General features: G+C 38.8%; 1 protein-coding gene across 1 annotated transcript; it reads right to left on the minus strand.

Moving 5' to 3' along the window:
• Positions 1-17,028: 17,028 nt before the first annotated feature.
• On the minus strand, positions 17,029-21,981 carry LOC139124005 (kyphoscoliosis peptidase-like). The gene is made up of 5 exons (XM_070690140.1): positions 21,556-21,981; positions 21,122-21,265; positions 19,601-19,833; positions 18,782-18,957; positions 17,029-18,611 (listed from the first exon to the last, which is right to left on the minus strand). The coding sequence occupies exons 1-5, from the start codon at positions 21,979-21,981 to the stop codon at positions 17,029-17,031; spliced, it is 2,562 nt and encodes an 853-aa protein (XP_070546241.1).
• Between the last annotated feature and the right edge of the window lie 1,581 nt (positions 21,982-23,562).

A 23,562-nucleotide genomic window follows, 5' to 3' on the forward strand; every position in this document is an offset into this window, starting at 1 on the left:
ACGTCATTTGGGCCCCACAGGCCGCGATCACCAGGGTAGAGTTCTCCTGCCCTAGCAGATTTGCAGTCGATGAGCCACTGCCCTGCTTCAAGATATGGCCCAGTTTGATTCTTCTTTTTGGCGTAAAGAATGAAAGAGTAAAACCCTGCCTCAGGCAATCGCATTCTGAAGTTCACTTCTTCTCTGTTAACGTTGGCATCTGCAAATATGCAAGTCGGCATCTTTGAGCCATTCCTTTCGATATTACAGGTCAGGTCGATGTCAGACCCCTTCCTCACTGTGAGACAGTGATCACCATTCTCAACTGTTATCACAGCAAGGCTAGTAACATGAAGACCCAGTTTGAAGAAATGTTCATTGGGACCCCATAATTCACCGTAATCGGGAAACTTTTCGCTAAAAGCAAGCGGATGTGTATTGCAAATAAGGTAATTAGCTCCCTCCCAAAATGATTCACTATTCTTCTTAAGCCTTGCCATGATGGTGAACCTGTATTCTCCCTTGTAAGGCAACAAGAGAGTCAGTATCGCTTTTCTGCCCTTCTTCTCACCACAAAAGTGCCCCTGCAACTGTTCTGAGCCATTCTCAGTGTGGTGACGCAGTTTGCAAAGCAATGGTGTTATTTTCTCGGGAAGGCTGACTGTGATAGTAACCTTGCCTGCATTTGTTGTAATGATTGGTACTCTAAGACCATGTACTTGAAAACCTGCTAAGGTGAAATTTTTGGCTGCACCCCAGCACTTGTTGCCCATACCAGTCGGGAAACTGCAGTGTTGTTTTTTACCACTGCCTGAAATGGTATAGGTCAAAATAGAATTTCTCATTTCTCTAACTTCATCATCAGCGAAGCTGGGCTTCCCTGCGATGTCTACACAATACCTGCCCTTTTGAGGCAACCTGATATCGAAATGTAATATATCTCCTTCCCTGTATGACATGACGTGGTCTTCGAACTCTTGTCCCTTCCTTGGGGATTGTCCAATTCCATTCAGTGCGAAAAGATTTGCCCACATGTCAATGCTGTAAGGAGAACGAATGCGAATCGATGTTTGGTTAGAATCCGTTTCGATTACACCATAACTGTGGCTCAAAGTTTCTACTTCATATGCAAAGTATGCACAGTCTGTTGTAGCTACATCTGACCATTTGTTCAAGTCAAGAAATGGCTTCTTGAGAAGTTGGTCTGTGGCAGACACATTTCCATTTTCATCGATTGGGAAATGTTTGGAGGTAAACATTTCTGGGTCACTCAGGAAATAGTACTCATTCCAACATCTTGTATACTTGTTTTCAGCGCAGTCCTTATCAAATCCTATTTACAGCAAAAAATAATTGGGAAATTTTAATTGTACGTTATGTAGAATTATTTAAATTACATAGAGTGACAGTCACATCAGTTCAGGAATTTGCTCATTGTCTTAAGCAATATATCAAGTTAGAATTCCTGTGAGAACTGTACATACGTACCAACGGTGCCAGCTGCCCAGGTGCAATCACAAAGATACCATTCGCCATTGATTTTGATTTTATTCCAGGCGTGGTCAGTTTTCACCTTGCCATCAATAATGGGAAACTCATCTCCAGGTTTATAGTCCCCACCCTTCGACGCCCCTGACAGCTTCGCACATTCCAAACCGGCAAGCCTGTTCAAATAATAAGATATTAGAAGAATCGATGAGTGAATGGTTTGATTTCTAGCACTTCAACGCCGTGTATGGTAGTGATAACTTATTGAGCCGATTTTGATTGTATTTCATAAATACATCGTTCAACACACATACTCCAGGCTACCGTTTTTACTCAAATACTTCGTGATTTTGCATTAGAGCCGGTGCTTTTCAAACACGTATTTCAGATATCCCTAATTTGGAAAGTTCGTTAAAAATGCAAATTATCAATTAGCTGAAGTAAACATGCTAAATGACTTTAATAATGTTATATCCTTATGACATAAACTTGCCAATAATCATTTTCATTCAAGGTAATACGTAACAAGGTCCATGGGACGTTTGTTTCTTATCATAGTCTCTTCAATTTACATAGTTTCTTTTCAGATATATATCCCTAATTAGAAAAGTTCGTGAAATATGCAAATTAGTAATTAACTGATCTGGAAATGGTGAAGAGCTTTCATTATTGTTACATCATAGTATCTTCATTGTACATAGCAAGTTTCGTCAACTTTAATCAAGTTATATGATAAAAAAATTATCCTATTTAGAAAAGTTCGTTATATACACAAACTAGTAATTTGCTAATCTTAACATGCAGAACAACTTTCATAAATCTTATATCGTAGTATCATTAATGTGCATAACAAAGTTTCGCCAACTTTGATCATAATCAAGACATATCCCTAATTAGGAATATTTTTGATATGCACATTAGTAATTAGCCGAAGCAGAAATTCTTAATGCCTTTCATTGATGTTATGCAATAAACATAGCAAGTTTCGTCACCTTTGATAAAGTCAATTAGGAATTTGTCTACAATCATTGAATATGCAAATAAGCATAAGATATGCAAAAATCACCGTCCAAAAACAAATCAGTTCTTGCAATGTGCAAACTGAATGTATGTAACAGAATTGATTCTGATCCAATTAGCCTTTCTTGACATATTGTGCCAACAGACAGACAGACAGACAGACAGACATCCCTGCGACATTAGCTCACGTGTGTGAACACATGAGCCAAAACGAGCGGTGCTTTTTGTCAGAAAAAGAGGTCAAATTGCCCTTTTTCTTGCTTTTTCATGTTGATGTTACATAATGTATTTCCATCTAAAGATTGATTACGTTTCGTAGTTGTTGACGGGTTTGTTCAGATAATGATGCTTTTTGCATTTTAATGATATGCATATAATCCTGGAGAACAACAGCCTCATTTGGTAGTTTTTCTTTATCTTTATTTGTGAATTGAAAACCTTTAACTGTAAAATAAAGCAATAACAAATAAGGATGAAAAGCGCTAGGTTAAGCATAAACTATACTGAGACAATTGAAAGGTGCCAGCACACGTAATATTATAACGTGTATACGTAACACATATAAGAAACCTGCCAGGTTCAACATTTTGGGGCAAAGAAGAAATGCACCTAAGAAGGCAAGGGAGTTGATGACGTTGTTTGGTGGCTTCACAAACACTTTTACAACTAGAACTTCAAAATGGGTGCATTTACATACGCCTAGCACAAATGAATAAAAATATTACGAGAGAATGCTTACTCGCAAAGATATTTATATAAACCACCATATCCTTCACAAACAGCCTTTCCATTTTTCAGCACCCCCTCTGGAGAATTGTCTCCTTTATTTCCAGAGTCGAGCCCCTCGACGTCATAGTCGACATTCTGTGCTTCCCATCGGAATAGGAGTCGATAACGTTCCAGATCATTGTGAGCTGGTTTCAACAGGTATGAAATTAGGTCCTTCGGAGAGCTTTTCAGGCGCTCGGGTGCCTGTGTTGTCAACGAGAAAACACGAAATATAATTCAAGAAATGTTATGTTCATGAACAATAGCCAAGGCAAACTTTTTACCATTTGGAAGATGGTGAAGCAGGAAAGAGATAAACAAGGAACATATTGCAAATTAATATTTGGATTCATCTGCGACAAAAGATGACGAAAATCTGTAGACAGATTTGACATGGCTTTTAATTTATGGCTTTAAAATTATATCAGAGCAAAGCAAAGGTCTTCGATCTCTTATCGACATGAAAACCTCTTGTTTCAAAGGCTGCACCTATAGCAGGGTGTGTTGATGCAACAATTGACGATACTCAAGGGATTTAAGTTACCAATACGATTTTTAAAATGCACCATAGTAACTGTTGCTATAGAAACAACAAGTTGACAAAGTTGCTAGACCAAGATTCGCAATGACATTTTCCTAAGTTAAAGTAAAAAGCATTGCTTCTTATATAATAATAAGAGAAAGTTAATTGGAGAAATCGCGCCTTTGACAATTTACAGTCTTAATTTACACGTGTCAAAACGTTGGCTTGTACTTCGCTTTGTTCAGAGATCACAGTACATACAGCACTCAACAACAACAACATAGCGTTGCACTTTCCTGACGTTGTCAACATTACAAAGGTTAGCTAAAGATGGAAAATGTGTCATACTGTGAGAAGCTTGATTGAATCGGGCAGAGAATTTGCATTAAATGAGCGCACCCGATTCGATATTAAGCGATGATAATACTTTAAAGCATACTTTGGTGCAATATTTGACCTCAGGCTGTTGAACAATATTTAATATGAAAGTATCGAGAGATGTCGCAATGCGTGCTACATTATTTTTTACCTTCAATGCATGTTGATCCAACACCTTCATTCTGTCATAGTTTGGAATCAGTTTCCTCTTTTCCTTCCAGAAAGTATCTTCCATATTAAAGTACTTTTGACTCGGCTGTTTAACATCAGGGGTTGGACTCTCCACAATTGGTTTACTGTCAGAGCCGTCTCCAACAGAGTCGCCGATACTTTGCTCCGAGACATGTACAACTTCCTTTTCGTAAGACCCAGGTACATCTTCTGTCTTCCGTTCAGGCTGACTTTGAACTTGAGTAGACTTGGACGAACTGCAACCCATACTTTAGCCGATGAAATTGTGATTTTATCAGTAACTGTAATGAGAACAATAAATATTAAGAGCAGGATAGACAAAACAGATCTCCATTTCTCTAATAGACACACCATGTATTTCCAATGTTCGTTTAAAGGTGGCGAGACGAAAACTCGTTGATAATTGCTTAGAGGTAACTTGATATATGTTTCCACCAGCATTGCACCACCCGTGAAAATAGCGAAGTAAAGGCTGACCGTGTAACTCACCGCTCGATGTGGAATTTATTGCGAGAGTAGCAGGTGTGATAATACATATAATTTAATTATGGATTTGTATAAGCATAGGTGTCATAAACAGATATACAAACACTCCACTTTTGTTACCACGGATGCCATTTTTGAGTGTCCGGGCAACAAAGCTACCATTATCTGGTCATGCAAAGTTTGGTTCGTTGAACACGGTTGAGAGCTATTAAACCTTGTCAGTCAACTTATACACATGCAGCTTGTTACTTTGTCATCTTTTTGTCTGTCACTATGCACCTTTGTACACGGTTTATTTGCCTCACCATAGCAACGTCTGTGTTTTGCTTATCTTCATTGGCAATATGTGAGCTGCTACCACAAGATCTGGTCAGTTTTAAGCCCACAATAAGGGTATCAGCACTAGCGTAATCAATGTCCTTTCCTATTTTATATGTTGTTGATAGAACTTTGCTGCTGGTGGTCTATCAGCCTTACCCATCAGACTTTTTCTGCAGCACCTAAGCAGCATTGTTACCGTTAGATTTGTACTGGAATTCGCTACAGAAAACAAAGCTACCAAAGTCATTTTCAACCTTTAGGTGTTAAAATGAAATGCAAAGTACATCAGCATTGGTGTCACAGAGACAGAAACTAATAAGCCAAAGAAAAATATTCTTGTGTAATTCCTATTACCCAACAAACATTAATTTAAAAACCTGCTTCCTAAACATTCTCTTATTTTTTTAAATCAGGTATTATCGCGTCAGCCATTTCGTTCGTGATGGGCCGCCTCACATTAAAGAAGATCCTGTCTAATACCATGAACGCTAGTAAAACTACACTAGATGATGCTTGGCCCTAACAATCCATTGAAGTACTGGTGCAAGCGGTTACTTCAAAGTTTCCTTAGGCGAGCAAACGTCCATTCCGTCGAATTTGGAGGTGAGTACTACGTTAGAGTAATTTAATATAATTAACATTTTTAACTTCATGCAGTTGATACCTACAACTGTGGATGGTTTTTTAAAATCATAAGCATAAGACTTTGTGATCGAATCGGCTACCAAAAACACATGACCCAAGTAAATGGCAGTATGTTCACCTACACGATGGTACAAACCTACAGATGAACATCAAAGACGCTGTAGCTCGTCTGAGCTAAACGATCCTTACTGTTGACATAATCATGCTAATAGAAGGAAATTCAGCGACGACACGTAAAGTAAAACCAATACGCTTCCTCCTCGCTGGATACGCCTCTAGACATGAAGACGAAGTATCATGAACAGCACCCAGAATTGTGATCTAAATTAGCATATTACTTGGAAGGATACATACACGCATTGAACGAATGAAATACTCACCAATGATCACGGTTTTTTACGTTTGGTTGGCTCTGTGTGTACTACTGCGGCACTGAATGTGTTGCTAAGGTGAGGTAAATGTTATACCAGATACAGTGAACAATGCGCACTCATTTAGTCTTTATGCAAAATATCGCCCCTTACCCCTGGCCGATCCCACATTGTAAAAATGCGTAGAACTGCGAGCATGGAAGATAACAAGTATGCACAGCCGTTGATTGCTAAAATGGAAATTAAGATTAATTTTAATATAATGTTAGTAATGAAATCTTTTTTAAGGTAGCTAAATACCTTATAGAAACTTTCAGATTATTATTTTTGCTCAGTTATAGAAGTCCCTGAAAGCCCTGATATTGGGATATCCGACCGTGCACAGTACAGAGTCATTGTTTGCATAAAAGTCACATGACAAGCGTATTGCTGAATCTTCCAAAAATCGGATTATCCTTCCTTAGCGAACACGCTGCACGATTTCTGGTTGAAATTTGAGCATCGACAAGCCTTGTAATGCCTTCAAATCTGTATCTGGGATTTCCTGTATATGCCTTTGTTTTGTTTGTTGTTTTTTTTATGCACTTAGACTTAGTTCAAGTCGGCGATAAAAATAAAATCATTTATAAACCTTCTTTTGTGTCTTTCCTTTTTCTTACAACCTATTCGGACTTTGCTAGCCCAGGCCAGGTTATCCTAGCGATTGAATGCGTTACCTTTGAGTCTGCGCAGTATAGTGAGTTATAGTGAGTTTGTTTCTGCCGGATTCGGGCGAAACTCCCCTGTATAGCGTTCGCCCGACTCATCACGTCCACTTCACTCACGCGCGCGTTTCGCATGAAAGCAAATACAAATCATTGCGTTCACTCCACTCAAACATTCACAAATAACAAACTTGAACCAAGTCTATTATGCACTATTAAAGGTGTTAGACTAAGGTGCTTTTCAAGGAATGCTAATTGTCGCGCCATATAATTTGAATGGAGACTCGGAGAAAAAATTGCAGACAAAGTTTTGAAGGGTATTACTAAGGCTTGTCAATGCATAAATTGAAAGATGGCATTACGATGGGGACTTAGGGTACGTCTACCCGTTCCAGACACCTGGTGCGGCCACTCACTGTAAGTGGGGCAGGGTGGTCCAACCTATGCTGTAAATTACATTGTCTCACGGACGTGGTAATATTTTACTCAGAATGGATATGCTTTCATGGCTAGAGTTGATGTCAAATTTACAAATATATTGACTTATTATTTCCTGTAGGGTGACTGGGGGAACCCAGTCACGGTAACAAAATATTCATGTTCACAAACGTTATAGGAGTCTTAGACTAAATATTTTCACCTTTATTGCATTAAAACTGTTAGGTACTCCGATCACGCCAATATCTGGTATATACGTAGAAATTTAGGGATTTAAACAATATTGAATATTGTAAGATTCACTTGGAACCACATATACTAATATGACATTAAGTTTTCAGAACTCTGATAAGTGTGTATCTTTAACCCTTTCACCACCATGGTTTGTCCCAAATCCATTGTTTTCTATGGTAAAGTTGGACCTGTATACAGGAACTGGGGTGAAAGGGTTAAATCGTTGGTCTTCTGATTTTTGGTTAGTTCTAAGTGGGCCTAGATTGCTATTGAGTTATTTTTTTCTGGATCGGGCAAATGATAAGCAGATTTTTCAAATATCTTCGACCTCGTGAACTTTATAGCCTGGACCTTAAGAAACTTGGCCAGTGAAATTAGATAGTCGTAAAAATGCTATTTTCTGTTTAGGGAATATCAAGACGGTGTAGATTTTATTTCCAGTAAACAACCTTCAAAAAGCGCAACATGTGACATACCACGCCAGCTGAGTGTTAAATACATCAGTGGGTCCAAATTTAAGTCTTCTATTTCAAAAGTTAGTGTTGTTGCCGATTACCGGTTTTCATTGTATGATTCCAAATAGGCCTAATATTTGTTCGGACACACATTACACTGGCACCACCTCTATTTGTAGAGGAGTGAAGGCTGACCGTGTCACTCAATATGGAATTTATTGCAAGAGTAGCAGTGTGGTGAATACATTGACTTTAAGTGTTGATTTGTGTAAGTATTGGTGCTATAAAAAGATAATCAAAACACCCCACTTTTGTAACCATGGGTGCCATTTTTGAGTGTCCAGGAAACAATAATACCACTCGATGATCACGCAAAGTTCGGTTTGTTGAACACAGTTACAAGCTATTAAACTATGTCGTTCAACTATATACACACACCTTCTTAAATTTGTTATCATTACCTCTGTCACAATGTACCTTTGTAGACTGTTTATTTCCTCACCATAGCAACGTCTGTGTTTTAGTTTTCGTCCGACTTGCTCTATTGGCAATATGTAAATTGCTTACACGAGCCCTGCCTGATTCGTTTGAATTCAATGAGTAAGGTATCGACAATCGAGTGAGCAATATCCTATCATATCAATATGTTGTTAATTTGACTTCGCTGCTGGAGGTCGATGAGCACTTATTCCGCAGCCTGACCAATCAGTCTTTTCTTGCTCCTAAGCAGTGTAAGTACTCTTACATTTATACTTGAGGTCGCCTACATCTCAGAAAACAATAGTTAGGCCAAAGTAATTAAATTCTTTGTTTTGCGTCCCAATCCGCTTAGGTTTTAAAGGTTTTCATGAAAAACGCACACAGTGCATTTGAATAGGAAATTTTAGGACATAACCGCTTAGCTTTTCTGAACTAAAATTTTGTTACAAGTTTTTATTTGCTGCAATCGAATTACATTGTGTTAATTTTCTTGTGTGTGTTTTTCAGCCGCTTAGACGCGTACCTTTTCCCATTTAGAGTGGACGCAAAACAAAGAATTCAATTACTTTGGCCTTACCCACGTCGTTTTCGGTTCACTATACACAGCTTAAGATGTCAAAGGGGCAGAAACTAATTAGGCTAAAAAATTCAAATGTAATTCCCAGAATGCAACAAACGTTTAAGAGACAAATAGAATAGGAGACAAATAGTAGCACGGTCTTGTAACAAGAATTTTCCAGGCGGTGTGAAAAAAAGTCAAGAATAAGATACTTATCACATGCACAAGCCAAGAATTCATATTTTTCAAAAATAAATGTTTCCTTTAACGATTTCGTTTCAACTGCTTTTTAGAATAGTATCAATATAATATGGGCAACTTGTCAATAGTTTCGATTCATCGGTTGCATTAACGTGAGCGAAGAACATTATTTGAATGTGTGTAGGGCTAGGGGTTAAAATGAGAGACAATCGCTCGGGCTAAGCAATGTACCTCATCTGGTGCCACAGGTATGGGTTCCAGGATTTAAAGAATTACAGTCTGCAGGAACGCATCTCTTCAAATCCTAGGTCCAGATTGACCCGAGTACAACTGTATGGGCAAGGATGTGCCAATTGGCAATGGTTACACCCTAACGAATTCAGTGTAGAGTCATACTCTCTCCCTAACATTAGGATTTCTAAGTGGTAGTGTTTCACTCATTGATCGAAAAGGTATTAAATTTTGTAGTCATAATCTACTCTGAAAATGGACCGATATAAGATTCAAGTAGCGCTATATGTTAAATTATGTTAAATGTTTTTATGTTAAATGTAGTTCCCTTATAATGATTTTGCATACTTCTTATTGTGTCCTGAGTAGTATGTCAGGTGTCCATTTGAATCACTCCCCACCTACGGACGATCTAATGCTAACTTAGATTTCCAAAAGTATTTCGAGGACCAGCCACTTATTAAAAGTTGTCATAAGACAATAAACTAAAGTAAAGTACGACCACACATACACTGCAGTATTAACTATAGCCATTCAAATGCGTCTGTTCGACCGTGAACGGTGTCAAAAGAGCTTCTCTGGTCCACACAGATAGTTTGCGGTACACACGTGTATTATTTGCATGTATAGCTACGCTTATATATCGAATATTTCGAAGGAATAGCGTAATTATTATCACGATAGTCATTGTAGGAATGGTTAATTGAATAATTTCATCGTGTGATCGTAACAAACGAATGCATCATTAAGATCAATGTCTGTTCGTTGTATTTTTGTTACATTTTTGCTATCACAAAATGAACAATAGGTAATTACAACGGTTATTACACCAGAATATTTTAACATAAATACTACTTGATCAGCAGATTTTCTTAAATCAGTCAACTACATTTCTTAAAACCACCAAGCAAAGTTCATTTTCATACATTTATATAAAAGTACAGTGTGCTGTAATTTCTTTTTTATACAATACATACATTCGACCAACTGAGTATTAGACACTTTAAAGAGGCACTCCCACTTTGTAACATTTTTAAAACACATTTTTTTAATGCCAACGGTCGATATTTGACGTGGTGACTGTGCGCGGATCGCGAGATATCGATAAAAACATGTCATTTCCCGAGCGTATTTTTCACATCCCGACGTTTTACGATTGTTTCTGATTATGACCCGATATCCCCCGATGGTTTGTTGTTGTGCTGATTGACTATATTCTAGGGAGTCCATAATAAGGTCGAACGACGCAATTTTACCTCCCATGCACTGCAAGACTTTTTATACTATTATTATTATTATTATTAAAAATTCTTGAAAAACGCACTACACATACGTCACAGTGCGCTGTACAGAACACACAAAAGAATAAGCGATTTTACAAAATACAAGTGTCAGGGATAAAACGCACCACACGAGCAGTCCTGCGGTGAAGAAAATGTACCGCAAAGCATAAACAAATCACTGATAATACAGATTAAAAAGATAGGTTTTCAAACCGCGTTTAAAAGACTCAACATTTCTTGCAGTACGAATCCTACAGGCAACATATTCCACAACGATGGCGCACACACTGAAAAGGCTCTCTGGCCGTATGCTTTACTGAATTTTCCGCGAGGTGGAATCAGACGTAACTTGTCTGCAGAACGGAGATCTCTGGAAGGAACATATTGCTCTATCAGCTCTGTCAAATACAAGGTGCAAAGCCTCTGATCATTTAAAAGTAATTAACATAATCTTGAACTTAATACGTGCTTCAACAGGCAACCAATGTAAATCAACTAGTACAGGTGTAATATGATCAAATTTGCGGGAACGGCTGACTAAACGTGCTGCGGCATTTTGAAGAGATTGCAAACGGTGGAGCTGATCTTTGTTAATTCCATACAAGAGACTATTACAATAATCTAACTGAGATGTTACAAATGCGTGGATCAATGTCTCGGTAGTGTCCTGATCGAGAAGGTTACGGATCTTGCCAATTCTATATAATGAGTAGTAGCCATTTCTACAAACGTGGTTTATATGATCAGACATAGCACCATTCCTGTTTAGAATCGTGCCAAGATTACGTACAGAGTTTGAAGGGATGACATCAGTGTCGCCGATCCTTAGGCTAGATATTCCCGTCGCATCAGATTTCAAGCGTGACGAGAAATGGACCACTTCAGTTTTGTCATCGTTCAGAATGAGTAAATTTGACTTCATCCAGCTACGTACATCGTCGATACATTCTGAAGAGAGGCGAGTACGTCATCCGGTTGCCTACAAATAACATAGACTTGGGTGTCGTCTGCGTACATCATACAATCCAGACCATGGCCTTCGATGATATCCTCTAAAGGTGATGTATATAGTGTGAAAAGGATTGGCCCGAGTACCGATCCCTGTGGCACACCATACTTCATTGTCGAACTGGACGATGTTACATTGCCGACTTTGACACACTGATTGCGATCTGACAGATATGATCGGAACCAGGACAGCACGGTGCCAGTTATGCCAAATCTTGATTGCAGTCTGTGTAATAGAATATCATGATCGATCGTATCGAACGCAGCCGACAAATCCAACATGATGAGAATGACGTCCATTTTATCGTTTAGGGCGCGCATGATGTCATTATGGACCCGCAATAGAGCTGTTTCGGTGCTGTGGTTAGGACGGTATGCACTTTGGCGCTTTGAGAGCAGATTAAACCTGGTAAGATGGCTATGTAGTTGCTGTACAACAATTCTTTCAAGAACTTTTGAAAGAAATGTAAGATTAGACACCGGTCTATAGCTCTTCAGCATGTTTTTGTCCAGGTCCGGTTTTTTCAGGAGTGGCCGAATAATGGCGGATTTGAAGTGAGTTGGACAGTGCCTGTCTGAAGCGAGCCTTTAAAAAAAATCAAACAAGAAAGGTGTGAGGGTGTTGACAGATTTCTTGATAATGTCCGATGGTAAGACATCAAGGTCGCAAGACTTCGTGGAGGATCGTTTTATGACTGTCTGTACCTGATCGGCTGTAACCGGATGGAAGTCAGTGAATACATGGGGTGGTAGGATATCATGGGAGTCGACCTGTTGAACTAAAAGTCCGTTTCGGAGCTTCGCTACCTTGGATTCGAAGTAGGTGAGAAATTCGGATGGCAAGTCCGTGAGAGGTATGTTGTTTGGCAATGCATTAGTGTTACTTGCATTCGCGTTTGAAAGTTCGCCAACTATTCTAAATAGTTTCCTAGAGTCCGCCTCTTGGATACGACGTCGATGGTACCTGGATTTCACGTCATCACAGCGACGAAAGTATTCAGATCGCACGGAGATGAAAATTTGTCGATCTATCTCAAGCTGTGTATTTCGCCATTTCATTTCTAGACGCCGTAGATTTTTCCTGTGTAGTAGGAGTTCCTCGGTGTACCAAGGTGCACGGACTTTATTGATTATAACTTTGGTAGTAACAGGAACAACATCATCTAACACGTCCGTAGCAGTCGCGTGGAAAAAATTTGATAATATTTCAGGATTGGAGTCGAACGGGTAATCAGAGAATTTGGCTGCCAGCTTGACTTGAAAATCATTGATATCCATCTTCCGATAGTTCCGGCGAGAAGTAGTGACTTTGGAGTTCGGTGGACGCTGTACTTTCATGCTGAAATGGACAAGGCTGTGATCGGAGATGAGAGAATTGTCGATTCTGATAGAATGTAAAAACTGGTCAGCTGATCTTGTGATAAGTAAGTCGAGAGTGTGTCCTTTGATGTGTGTTGAACCATATACACAGCATTATGCCTTCACTTCAGGTAAGTTTTTTTTAAACTTCTCCTTAGTTTTTGTCGTTTTCATTATTCTCAGTCAGTTCTATTATATTTTTAACCAATACCACATAGATATCAGTTTTTACGTGTAAAATATTAGCCGCCTCCGATGACTACATTTTGTCGTCTGCCACACAGTTACGCGTGGTTCGATGCATAGCGGCCGCCGCGCGTGGTATGCTTGCATACAACGCGGCGGCCGCTATGTATCAACCGCACGTATCTGTGCTAGTCACCTATGCGAATTCTGGTGGAATCAGCAGACTTTCTTTTCCGCTTTTTTCTCCGAGTCAGTAAGACTCAGCTTTCCCCCACGGGGCATGACCGATCACCGACGCGAGTGGTACTGTGGCGTACAGCAGGGTTAGCGTAGACTCGTACTCCATAGCTTAGTTTACAATGACCCCAGTGCCAACGTTCGATCTTTGGAAGCTGAATTTAGGTGGGCCACCGGAATTCAAACTTTTACTTTTTTGAGGACATGTTTTTATCGATATCTTGCGATCCGCGCGCAGTCGCCACGTCAATATCGACCGTTGGCCTTAAAAAAATGTGTTTTAAAATATTACCAAGTGGGAGTGCCACTTTAAGTAAGCTTAGAACACATCGACTCGATATTCAGATCAATTTCGCTCCATGTACGCGGTGCCGTAGAAAACATTCATGAGGGTTGCTAGCAAATAACAATGAAAGAATAAAGGCCAGCGCGCTGACTGACCCCTTTATTCCTGTTGTGAGACTAACAAGCGAATTTTACGAATTGTTTTTTCAGGTATATATGTCATTTCACGGTATGGCCCCTTTGTTCAATTTTTCCGTGACAAAATGGCGTTTTCTGCATTGCACAGGTAATCGCCGGTTCAAATGTTTCAGATTTCGGATGACGACGGAAAGGCAAAGTGATCTGCTGTTTAAGGCATTTGAATTTCTTTCTGATTTTTTCCGTATTGTCATTTTGTTTACTTCCGACCCCTTAACTATACTACATCCCTCCAAAATTATATGGGCATTGCTCATAAAATCATCATGTATATGGTTTGATAGCAATTATTTTGTTATGCTCTGTATATTTAAAGACAGTACTTTCCGACAGAAAAAGGAGTATTGTAGAGTCGACGCATTGAGTAGGTTTTAACTTAAATGACTCAGTCACCATACCTGGTGGAACTTGGTATCTGATAATTTAAATATTCCAAGTTGTCACTTCCTTCGTATATTGGACAAAGCAAGTTGTGGAGTGGTCACCCATATAGGTAGACATCACACACAGTCCAGAAAACATTCCAACGGATCTTTAATTTTTGCGAGAAAATGAATCACCTGTTTAATTCGCTTACAAAATATCTCAACACATTTAAGATTTGAAGTCAAACATCTATTTCTGGTTTCATACACAAACGATATTATACTGAAAAGAATACAATGTCATAATTAAGATTTTATTAATTCCGTCACAAACTGGAATAACTGCATTTCAATCTGCCACTTCAATAGTTGTGAGATAGTTGTCCTAGTACATGTATTTATTGTTTTAATTTATCACAGAATGTAAAAATTTATTTCTTTTGAGATTGATAACACCACGTCAAATTAAGCTTTCAGTTTTTGTAGTATCACTTAAAGCGAAGCTCGTCTTACATGCACAATTATTTTACATAATCTCATGGTAGCTTTCTTTTTAGAGAGCTAACACTGTTATTAATCTTCCAATATCATACTTTTATTTCACTTGTAAAACAGATATAGTATGTCAAAAAGACAGAGGACTGGTGTAGTAGGAAGTTATTCGTTATTAGGAAGTTGTTCTGTGTGATCTTGTATGCAAATCAAAAGGACAACATCCGTAGCGTCTGAACATTTCCATTATTTTTTGTTGCATGAAACTGGATGAAATTATAAGTTCTACCTCTTCTTCTGTAATTGATACAAAAACGATGCTATTACACTATACTTTGTTCAGGGTTACAAAACCGTCTGTAGTATACAGTGTCACTGTTGACAAAGAAATTCTATTCCTGACTATAATTCAGCTCAAAACAATAATATCAAATACCACAGACACACAGATACATTGACATGTTGATTACTAACAATCTAAACACAACTTAAGAAGAAAACAAGAAACCAAAGTTACAGTTGGAACAAAAATACTAGAAATCTAAATCAAAGACACAACTGCTGAAGCTTTTTATTCTAGAACAATTTACTGTAGTTTCTATGTGCCATTTCAAAGGGACAAAGTTACCATATTTGGACAAGTTTGTGAGATTCAAGTACAACGGGAAAGTTGATTAAATTAATTTTATCCAAGGTATTCAATATCAAGGAACCAGCTTTGATCAGCAACTAGGACTCAGACACGCCAGTGCTTACAAACATTCATGTTTTTTTTTAAATTCATGTTAGTACATGTAGTTAATATTTTGGGCTACAAACGCGAAAGTAAACTTTAAACAAAGGGATGCATTATTTTGTGAGACCGAAACTCAGTACAAACTATCGTCATTTTAGACCTTGATTATGTTTGACCTACATCATATTAAATATATAGTGTTCACTGAGTCTATTACAATGTTCAAGATTACATGTCAACTTTTCTTGACAGCAACATTTGTGCCTTTTGCGTTGGCAGAAACAGCTTAGTCCAGTATTGTGTTTGGATACAAGAGTAAGTGACATGGTCTATGCAAATGAAAATGTTCAGACTTGTTAAAATACCACGGTTACAAAGTTAATCTTAGAAACATAAGGCTAGGAAATTTGTTTAACAGGTATGACCATGCAATGTATGTTTCTGCTGCTGGTCAAAGGTACTGACAAAGTAGTGAAAAAAGACAATTCACCGGTATATTACCACTGCCACACTACAGCATCCGTTCCTACAAGTCATTAGGTTGTCATTTTAAAGAGTGCATTGCCATGTCCAATTGGTGTTTGATATTTCACAGCTTGCAAATTTAGGATATCATTTCTTGAGTTTAAATCGATCCAAGAATATATTATAAAAGATTTAGCAATAAGCAAAAGCTTTCTTATTTTCTTTACTTTTGAAAAAATGATCTAAATAAATCTACTTTCTGAGATTCCCTGCCTCATCAGTCTTTGTGCTAATGGGCTATCCTCACTGAAAAGCCTTCATTTGAGTTTCAAGCTGATACCTATATGCGTACTTAACTTCAACGATACCGTCAGAGTTCAGTGAAATATCTTGCAGATAGCCATAAAAAACTATCTGATATTTTGCAAATTGTTAATTATTGAGTGTCATGTTACAAAATGCAGGCATAATGTTGAAGTTCATACGCTTTGTCAGAAAATATCAATAGGGTGCTGCTAATGATGATGGTCTTTCTGTATGTCATAGTTATGTTTTTTATTGCCAATCAATCAACCAACGACTGAGAAATGGCAAATTCTTCTGACATTTGACATTTCCAAAAAGTTCAAATTTGTAGAACCCGAGCCCTGGTAGGGTGATTCTGAAAGTGATAGATATGTCATCTGTGTTTAGTTCAATGCATTCCGTCTTTTCTGTCTCTGACAGACGTTCATCGCCTTTGTACAAGAAGTATTTGGTTGACATGGGTTTGGGGACAAGTATAGTGACATCACATTTGCCATCATTTACTGTGATAAAGGAGGATTTACCCGTTTCCATTGAAAGACCCAGGCGATGAAAGTCGTCACCAGGACCCCAATGATCTACAGGATAGAGCTGCCCATTCCATTTGGACTTGGAATCTATCAGCCAATTCCCAGCTAAAGGAAACTTCCTTCTTTTCGCCTCTTTTTAGCAAACAATGTGAAGACATGCAATCCTTCTTCTCTGAATCGCATGTGATAAGTGACAGATGTGCCATCTATTGCCACTTCTGGGAGAAGACTTGTATCCTGATTCACGCCATTCCTCTCAAGTCTTCCTGTGACAACTATCTTATCAGGCACACTGAAAGACAAACTGCACTGACCATCTTCAGTGATAACCAAAGAGGTTGATAGATTAGCAGCTTTCATACCGAGGTCAAAGAAAATGTCACTTGGGCCCCATAACCCTCTATCATCAGGGTACAGCTCGCCTGCCCAAGCGGATTTGCAGTCAATGAGCCACTGCCCAGCTCCAGGATATGATCCAGCCTGATTCTTTTTCTTTGCGTAGAGAGTGAACTTATAGAACCCTGCCTCAGGCAATCGCATTCTGAAGTTCACTTCTTCTCCGTTGAAGTGGGAATCTGCAAATATGCAAGACGGCATCTTTGTGCCATTCCTTTCGATATTACAGGTCAGGTCTATGTCAGACCCCTTCCTCACTGTGAGACAGTGATCACCATTCTCAACTGTTACCACAGCAAGGCCTGCAACATGAAGACCCATCTTGAAGAAATGTTCATTTGGACCCCATAAATGATCACAGTCAGGGAACGTTTCCTCCACTGTAAGCGGATGTGTATTGCAAATAAGGTAATTAGCTCCCTCCCAAAATGATTCACTATTCTTCTTAAGCCTTGCCATGATGGTGAACCTGTATTCTCCCTCGTAAGGCAACAAGAGAGTCAGTCTTGCTTTTCTGCCCTTCTTCTCACCACAAAAGTGCCCCTGCAACTGTTCCGAACCACTCTCAGTATGGTGACGGAGTTTGCAAAGCAATGGTGTCCTTCTCCCAGGAAGACTAACTGTGATGGAAACCTTGCCTGCATTAGATCTGATGATTGGTACTCTAAGACCGTGTACTCGAAAACCTGCTGAGGTGAAATCTGTGTCTGCACCCCAGCACCTATTGCCCATACCAGACGGAAAACCAATGTCTTGCTTTTCACCACTGCCTGAAATGGTGTAGGTCAAAATAGAATTTCTCATTTCTATAACCTCATCATCAGCGAAGTTGGGCTTGCCGCCAATGTCTACACAATACCTGCCCTTTCGTGGTAACCTGATGTCGAAATGTAATATGTCGCCTTCCCTGTATGACATGACGTGGTCTTCGAAGTCTTGTCCCTTCCTTGGGGATTGTCCAATTCCATTCAGTGCGGAAAGATTTGCCCATATGTCAATGCTGTAAGGAGAACGAATGCGAATCGATGTTTGGTTAGAATCCGTTTCGATTACACCATCACTGTGGCTCAAAGTTTCTACTTCGTATGCATAGTATGCACAGTCTGTTGTGGCTACATCAGACCATTTGTTCAAGTCAAGAAATGGCTTCTTGAGAAGTTGGTCGATGGCAGATACATTTCCATTTTCGTCGATTGGAAAATGTTTGGAGGTAAACATTTCTGGGTCACTCAGGAAATAGTACTCATTCCAACATCTTGTATACTTGTTTTCACCGCAGTCCTTATCAAATCCTATTGTAAACAAGAAAATAAAATGATGGGTATATTCAAATAGATGATTAAGAAAATAATTATATGTCATTAACAGTCACATGCAGCTATAGTAATCTGATGAGTGTAGGAATCTGTTGAGTACGATATGAATGATTCTAAAACTTCCAGTGAGAACTGTACATACGTACCAACGGCGCCAGCTGCCCAGGTGCAATCACAAAGATACCACTCGCCATCGATTTTGATTTTATTCCAGGCATGGTCAGTTTTCACCTTACCATCAATGATTGGAAACACGTCACCGGGTTTGTAGTCTCCACCTTTCGACGCCCCTGACAACTTCACGCATTCCAACCCGGCAAGTCTGTTTAAAAGAATATGTGGGAAATCAATGTACAGATAATTCCATTTTCCAGGGCTTCGACAATGCCGACTGTGTCCATTCCCTTTCATGTAAGTGTTATTTTAATTGATCATGAGCTATTACAAAATGTTTCAAAGGATATTGGTAACTGTAAATTTTTCGCAGTAATTAGCCATGATTTCTTGATTGAGTGGAAATATTGACAAACATCAATCTCGCCTTCAATAATATCAAGATTACAATAGCAACAAATGCTTTCGATATCTTCTCACTAGTATGAATACATCTGTCAATCGCAATGCCTAAAGAATGGGTTTAGATTTTATATCGAAACAATGCATTATGGCATTTGTGTACATCAATAACATGCAAATATGGCTAAGTAGATTAAAGTTAGTTATATATAGAACAGCTTATTTGATATGTTACTTCTGTACCGAATTCGTTGCGTTTTCCCACAACGTGGATGCATAGGTAAAATACCTTCAGTTTTGGGCTGATACGATGAGTATTTCAGTAGTAGAGATGGTAGCAGATGTCCAACAGACAGACACTTTAACAGTTGACACTTTTAACCAGCCATTTTACAATAATTCTGTCTACCATAAATGACTGAACAAAAATTTAACGAAACAACGCTTACTCGCAAAGATATTTGTATAAACCACCATATCCTTCACAGACAGACTTTCCATTTTTCAGTACTCCCTCCGGAGAGTTGTCTCCGTAATTTCCAGAATAGTATCCTTCCACGTCGTAGTCGACATTCTGCGCTTCCCATCGGAACAGGAGACGATAACGTTCAAGGTCGTTTTTGGCTGGTTTGAGCAAGTATGAGACGAGATCCTTTGGGGAGTTCTTGAGTCGCTTTGGCGCCTGCGTTGCCAAACGACAAAAACATGAGGCATAAGTAATTATGTAAATACGTTCATGAAAAGTAGAAAAACGCAAAAGTTTGACAAATAGGGACAAAGCTCAAGTGAGGCACAAAAACTAAGCAATGCCCGGATCATATTCAGAGTGTTTACTACTACAAAGCCAGTGACTGATGGTTCCAGTGTATGCAGTAGATAAACTACATATGTATACCATAGTATACGCCTTGAAAGTGAGAGACTTAACTTTTGCTTAAAGTTCCCTCAGGAAATCTTTAAATAATTGTCTTTCAAAATCAAAAATAAAAATCGCGAGGTCATCGTGCAAATCTTGGTACTGGAGAGTCAAATAATCCAACATTTACCGATATTTGAAATTCAAAATGACCGCTATCCCCGTGCTAACTCCATGAAGAAAATGTTTTTTTTTTCGATTTTTGAAATCTACGAGGGTTAAAAATTTTCTTACACCAAGAGCTTTCAAATGAGCCCCCACAAGTGCTCGATCAGAAAAGAACTATCAAAGTTTTAGCGTCAAAATATCTGTCCCCGGGCCGCATTCTATCTTAAATTATTATTTTAGGCAAAACTCTCGGGAATGAATTTCTGATCGACTTTAAAACATTACGTTTCAAAGTTTAATTTGCTAAACTAGGGAGTGTTGATGCACTCCATGGGATACAATTTACCACAACGAGTTCCACTTGCACCATAGCAACTGTTACCACAAAACAGGTATTTGATCACAATATATGAAGCCAAAACAGGCAACGTCCTATTTTGTAAAGTTGCTGTTAATAGTATTGTTTCTCAGTAATGTACAAAAAGTCGAGGAATAAAACTATCAATAAACATACAGAAGAAAATTGTAGAAGGTAAAATAAGATCGCACAAAGTTAAACTAGACGTCCAAAACGCGTCTCTAACCATAAAACGGATTGTTGCCGTCTTTTTTGTCTAATTTAAGTTGTCTGAGAACAATATTTTACTAAGCTTTGTTTTGAGATCATGGTACACGCCACCCTGACAACCTAATAGTTGTAAATTCGTAATCAAAACAATGAGCTAACGGTAGAAATTTGTATGCTACGAGATAAAACGGGCATAGATGGGACAAAGTCGCTCCTTTTTAGTTTTTTTCATGGATTTTATAAACGAAAAACTAGTTCGTGTTGTTTAACTTCTCAAATGTGCACAATCTCAACTCTGCTAGCAGCCACACAAGATTTCAATGAAACCGTTCATGGTCTGTACCAAATATTCAAATCAAGCAATAAATTATATTTTACCTTCAATGCATGTTGATCCAACACCCTCATTCTGTCATAGTTCGGAATCAGTTTCCTCTTTTCCTTACAGAAAGTGTCTTCGATATGAAAGTACTTTTGACTCGGCTGTTTAACACCAAGGGTTGGAATCCCTCGATGGGTTCGCTGTCAGCCTTGTTGCCAACAGTTTCATCAATAATTTGCTCAGAATTATGTGCAACTTCGTTGTCGAAACACTTTTTACCATTTTGACTAGGCTGTGTAACATCAGGGGTTAGGCCATCCGCTAAGGATTCGCTGTCAGCCTTGTCGCCAACAGTTTCGTCAATACCAATATTTTGCTCAGAATTATGTGCAACTTCGTTGTCGAAACACTTTTCTACATTTTGATTCGGCTGCGTAACACAAGGGATTAGACTCTCAGCGGTAGATTTGCTGTCAGACTTGTCGCTAACAGTGTCGTCGATACTTTGCTCAGAATCATGTCCACTCTCCGTGGTAGATTTGCTGTCAGACTTGTCGCTAACAGTGTCGTCAATACTTTGCTTAGGATTATGTACAATTTCGTTGTCGCAAAACATTTCTTCATTTTGATTCGGCTGTGTAACATCAGGGGTTGGATTCTCCGCGATGGATTTGCTGTCAGAATTATGTGCAACTTCGTTGCCGAAAGACTTTTCTACGTTTTGATTCGTCTGTGTAACATCAGGGGTTCGACTCTCCGCGAAGGGTTCGCTGTCAGCCTTGTCGCCAACAGTGTCGTAAGCTTCTATTGTCGAAACACTTTTCCCATTTTGACTCGGCTGTGTAACATCAGGGGCTAGACTCTCCGCGAAGGGTTCGCTGTCAGCCTTGTCGCCCAACAGTATCGTAAGCTTCATTGTCGAAAGAATTTTCTACCATTTTGATTATGCTGCTGAACACTCAGGGGCTAGACTCTCCGCTGATAGGTTCGCTGTCAGCCTTGTCGCCAACACTGTCGTCACTACTTTGCTCAGATCCGTGTACAACTTTATTTTCGTAAGATTTTCTACATATCCTGCTTTCGTTTCAGTCTGATTATGAACTTGTGTAGATTTTGACGAACCGCAACCCATACTTGAGCTTCTGAAGTAGTTATTTTTCGGTAACTGTAATTAGATATTAAGAGAAAGACAGACAAAACATACCTACAGTTCAATAATAAACACACAAAGTATTTGCAATGCTTGTTTTGAAGGCAAAGAGATGAACAAACAATTGTTACACGTAGTTGGGCTTTCGTATGCCCCCCGAAACTGGAAAATTTAAATTGCTCGTGAAAAATCCATCTTGGTAATTATAAACCATATAGGCGTTCGAAATAAGCTGTCATTATTTACCACCTTTGGGTTTGAAGGAATCGGGGGTCGCTCAAAAATGAAAGCTAAAAGGGGGTTCCTCAAACCGTGGAGAGAAAGAGGAGGTACTCAATTTTTTGGTGCAAATAAAAAGTAAACAAAAAGAAATTAATTGATTGCATCTTGCACAAATCAATCTTTTCTAAACTTTCCACGCAAGAGAGGTGACACCCCCTCTGGCAATTTACCCCTCAGCTTCTCGCGTACCCCTGCCCTGTACTTTCAAATTCTGCCCTGTCATATATCCAAGTGAAAACCTGTCATAATACCCATCCAAACTGAATATAACCATATGATTTGATACTGGTCATAGCATGAGCTTTCGTATGTACATGTTGTTGTGACTATGAATTTCATTCTATTTGTGTTACGTTTTAAACCGTTATGAGATAACCCATGATAATATAGCAGGGTACACCAAGATTTGAAAAGCCTTTGCTATTGCTGTTTTCTGTAAATTTTACAATTATATGTATTGATATTAAGTTTTCTAAGCGAGGGGTCAGTCAAATTTCTGTTTGCAAGAGGGGGGTTTACTCAAATTCATCATGGTTGGCCTGGGGGTTACTATACTCAAAATTTCCTCCGACCACCAGGTCTTAAATAATGACAGCTCTTTAAGCCAACAATGCAAAAGAATATGTTGCCACCGTGTAAATTTAGGTAATAGATTAACTTGCCTAAACTTTACCTAGATTTCAACTGTAAAATTGCAGTTATGCCTTTGTTATCTCTGTTTTCGAACAAAACGATAAAACTAAACGGGGTAAACTTAATTTATAGTAAAGAAACTTCAAAACGTGTCCACATTAGTGAGTGGAAATATATGTACCCTACCTAAAAAGTAATGATGTTACGATTTGTAATATTTTCCATCGTACGAGTACAAATGGGCCTTATGGCAGTTTGATATTTGTTGGCACAAACATAAACACACCTCTGTAAACAGCGGAGTAACGGCTGACCGTGGAACTTATTGCAAGAGAAGCAGGAGTGGTAAAACATTTACTTTAATTATGGATAAGTATAGGCATTGATGTAATAATCAGAGAGACAAACACTCCAATTTTGTTACCACGGATG

This window comes from Ptychodera flava, chromosome 2 (genome assembly GCF_041260155.1).
Source record: "Ptychodera flava strain L36383 chromosome 2, AS_Pfla_20210202, whole genome shotgun sequence".
In the NCBI taxonomy this organism is placed as follows: domain Eukaryota; kingdom Metazoa; phylum Hemichordata; class Enteropneusta; family Ptychoderidae; genus Ptychodera; species Ptychodera flava.

Excerpts from the sequence above, each read along its gene's own strand:
- LOC139124005 (XM_070690140.1), bottom strand. The coding sequence starts at position 21,981 with ATGAAGCTTACGATACTGTTGGGCGACAAGGCTGACAGCGAACCCTTC. Across the intron at positions 19,834-21,121 it reads TGGATCAACATGCATTGAAG|GCGCCAAAGCGACTCAAGAA; the intron begins GTAAAATATAAT and ends TTGGCAACGCAG. Across the intron at positions 18,612-18,781 it reads CTGGGCAGCTGGCGCCGTTG|GATTTGATAAGGACTGCGGT; the intron begins GTACGTATGTAC and ends TGTTTACAATAG.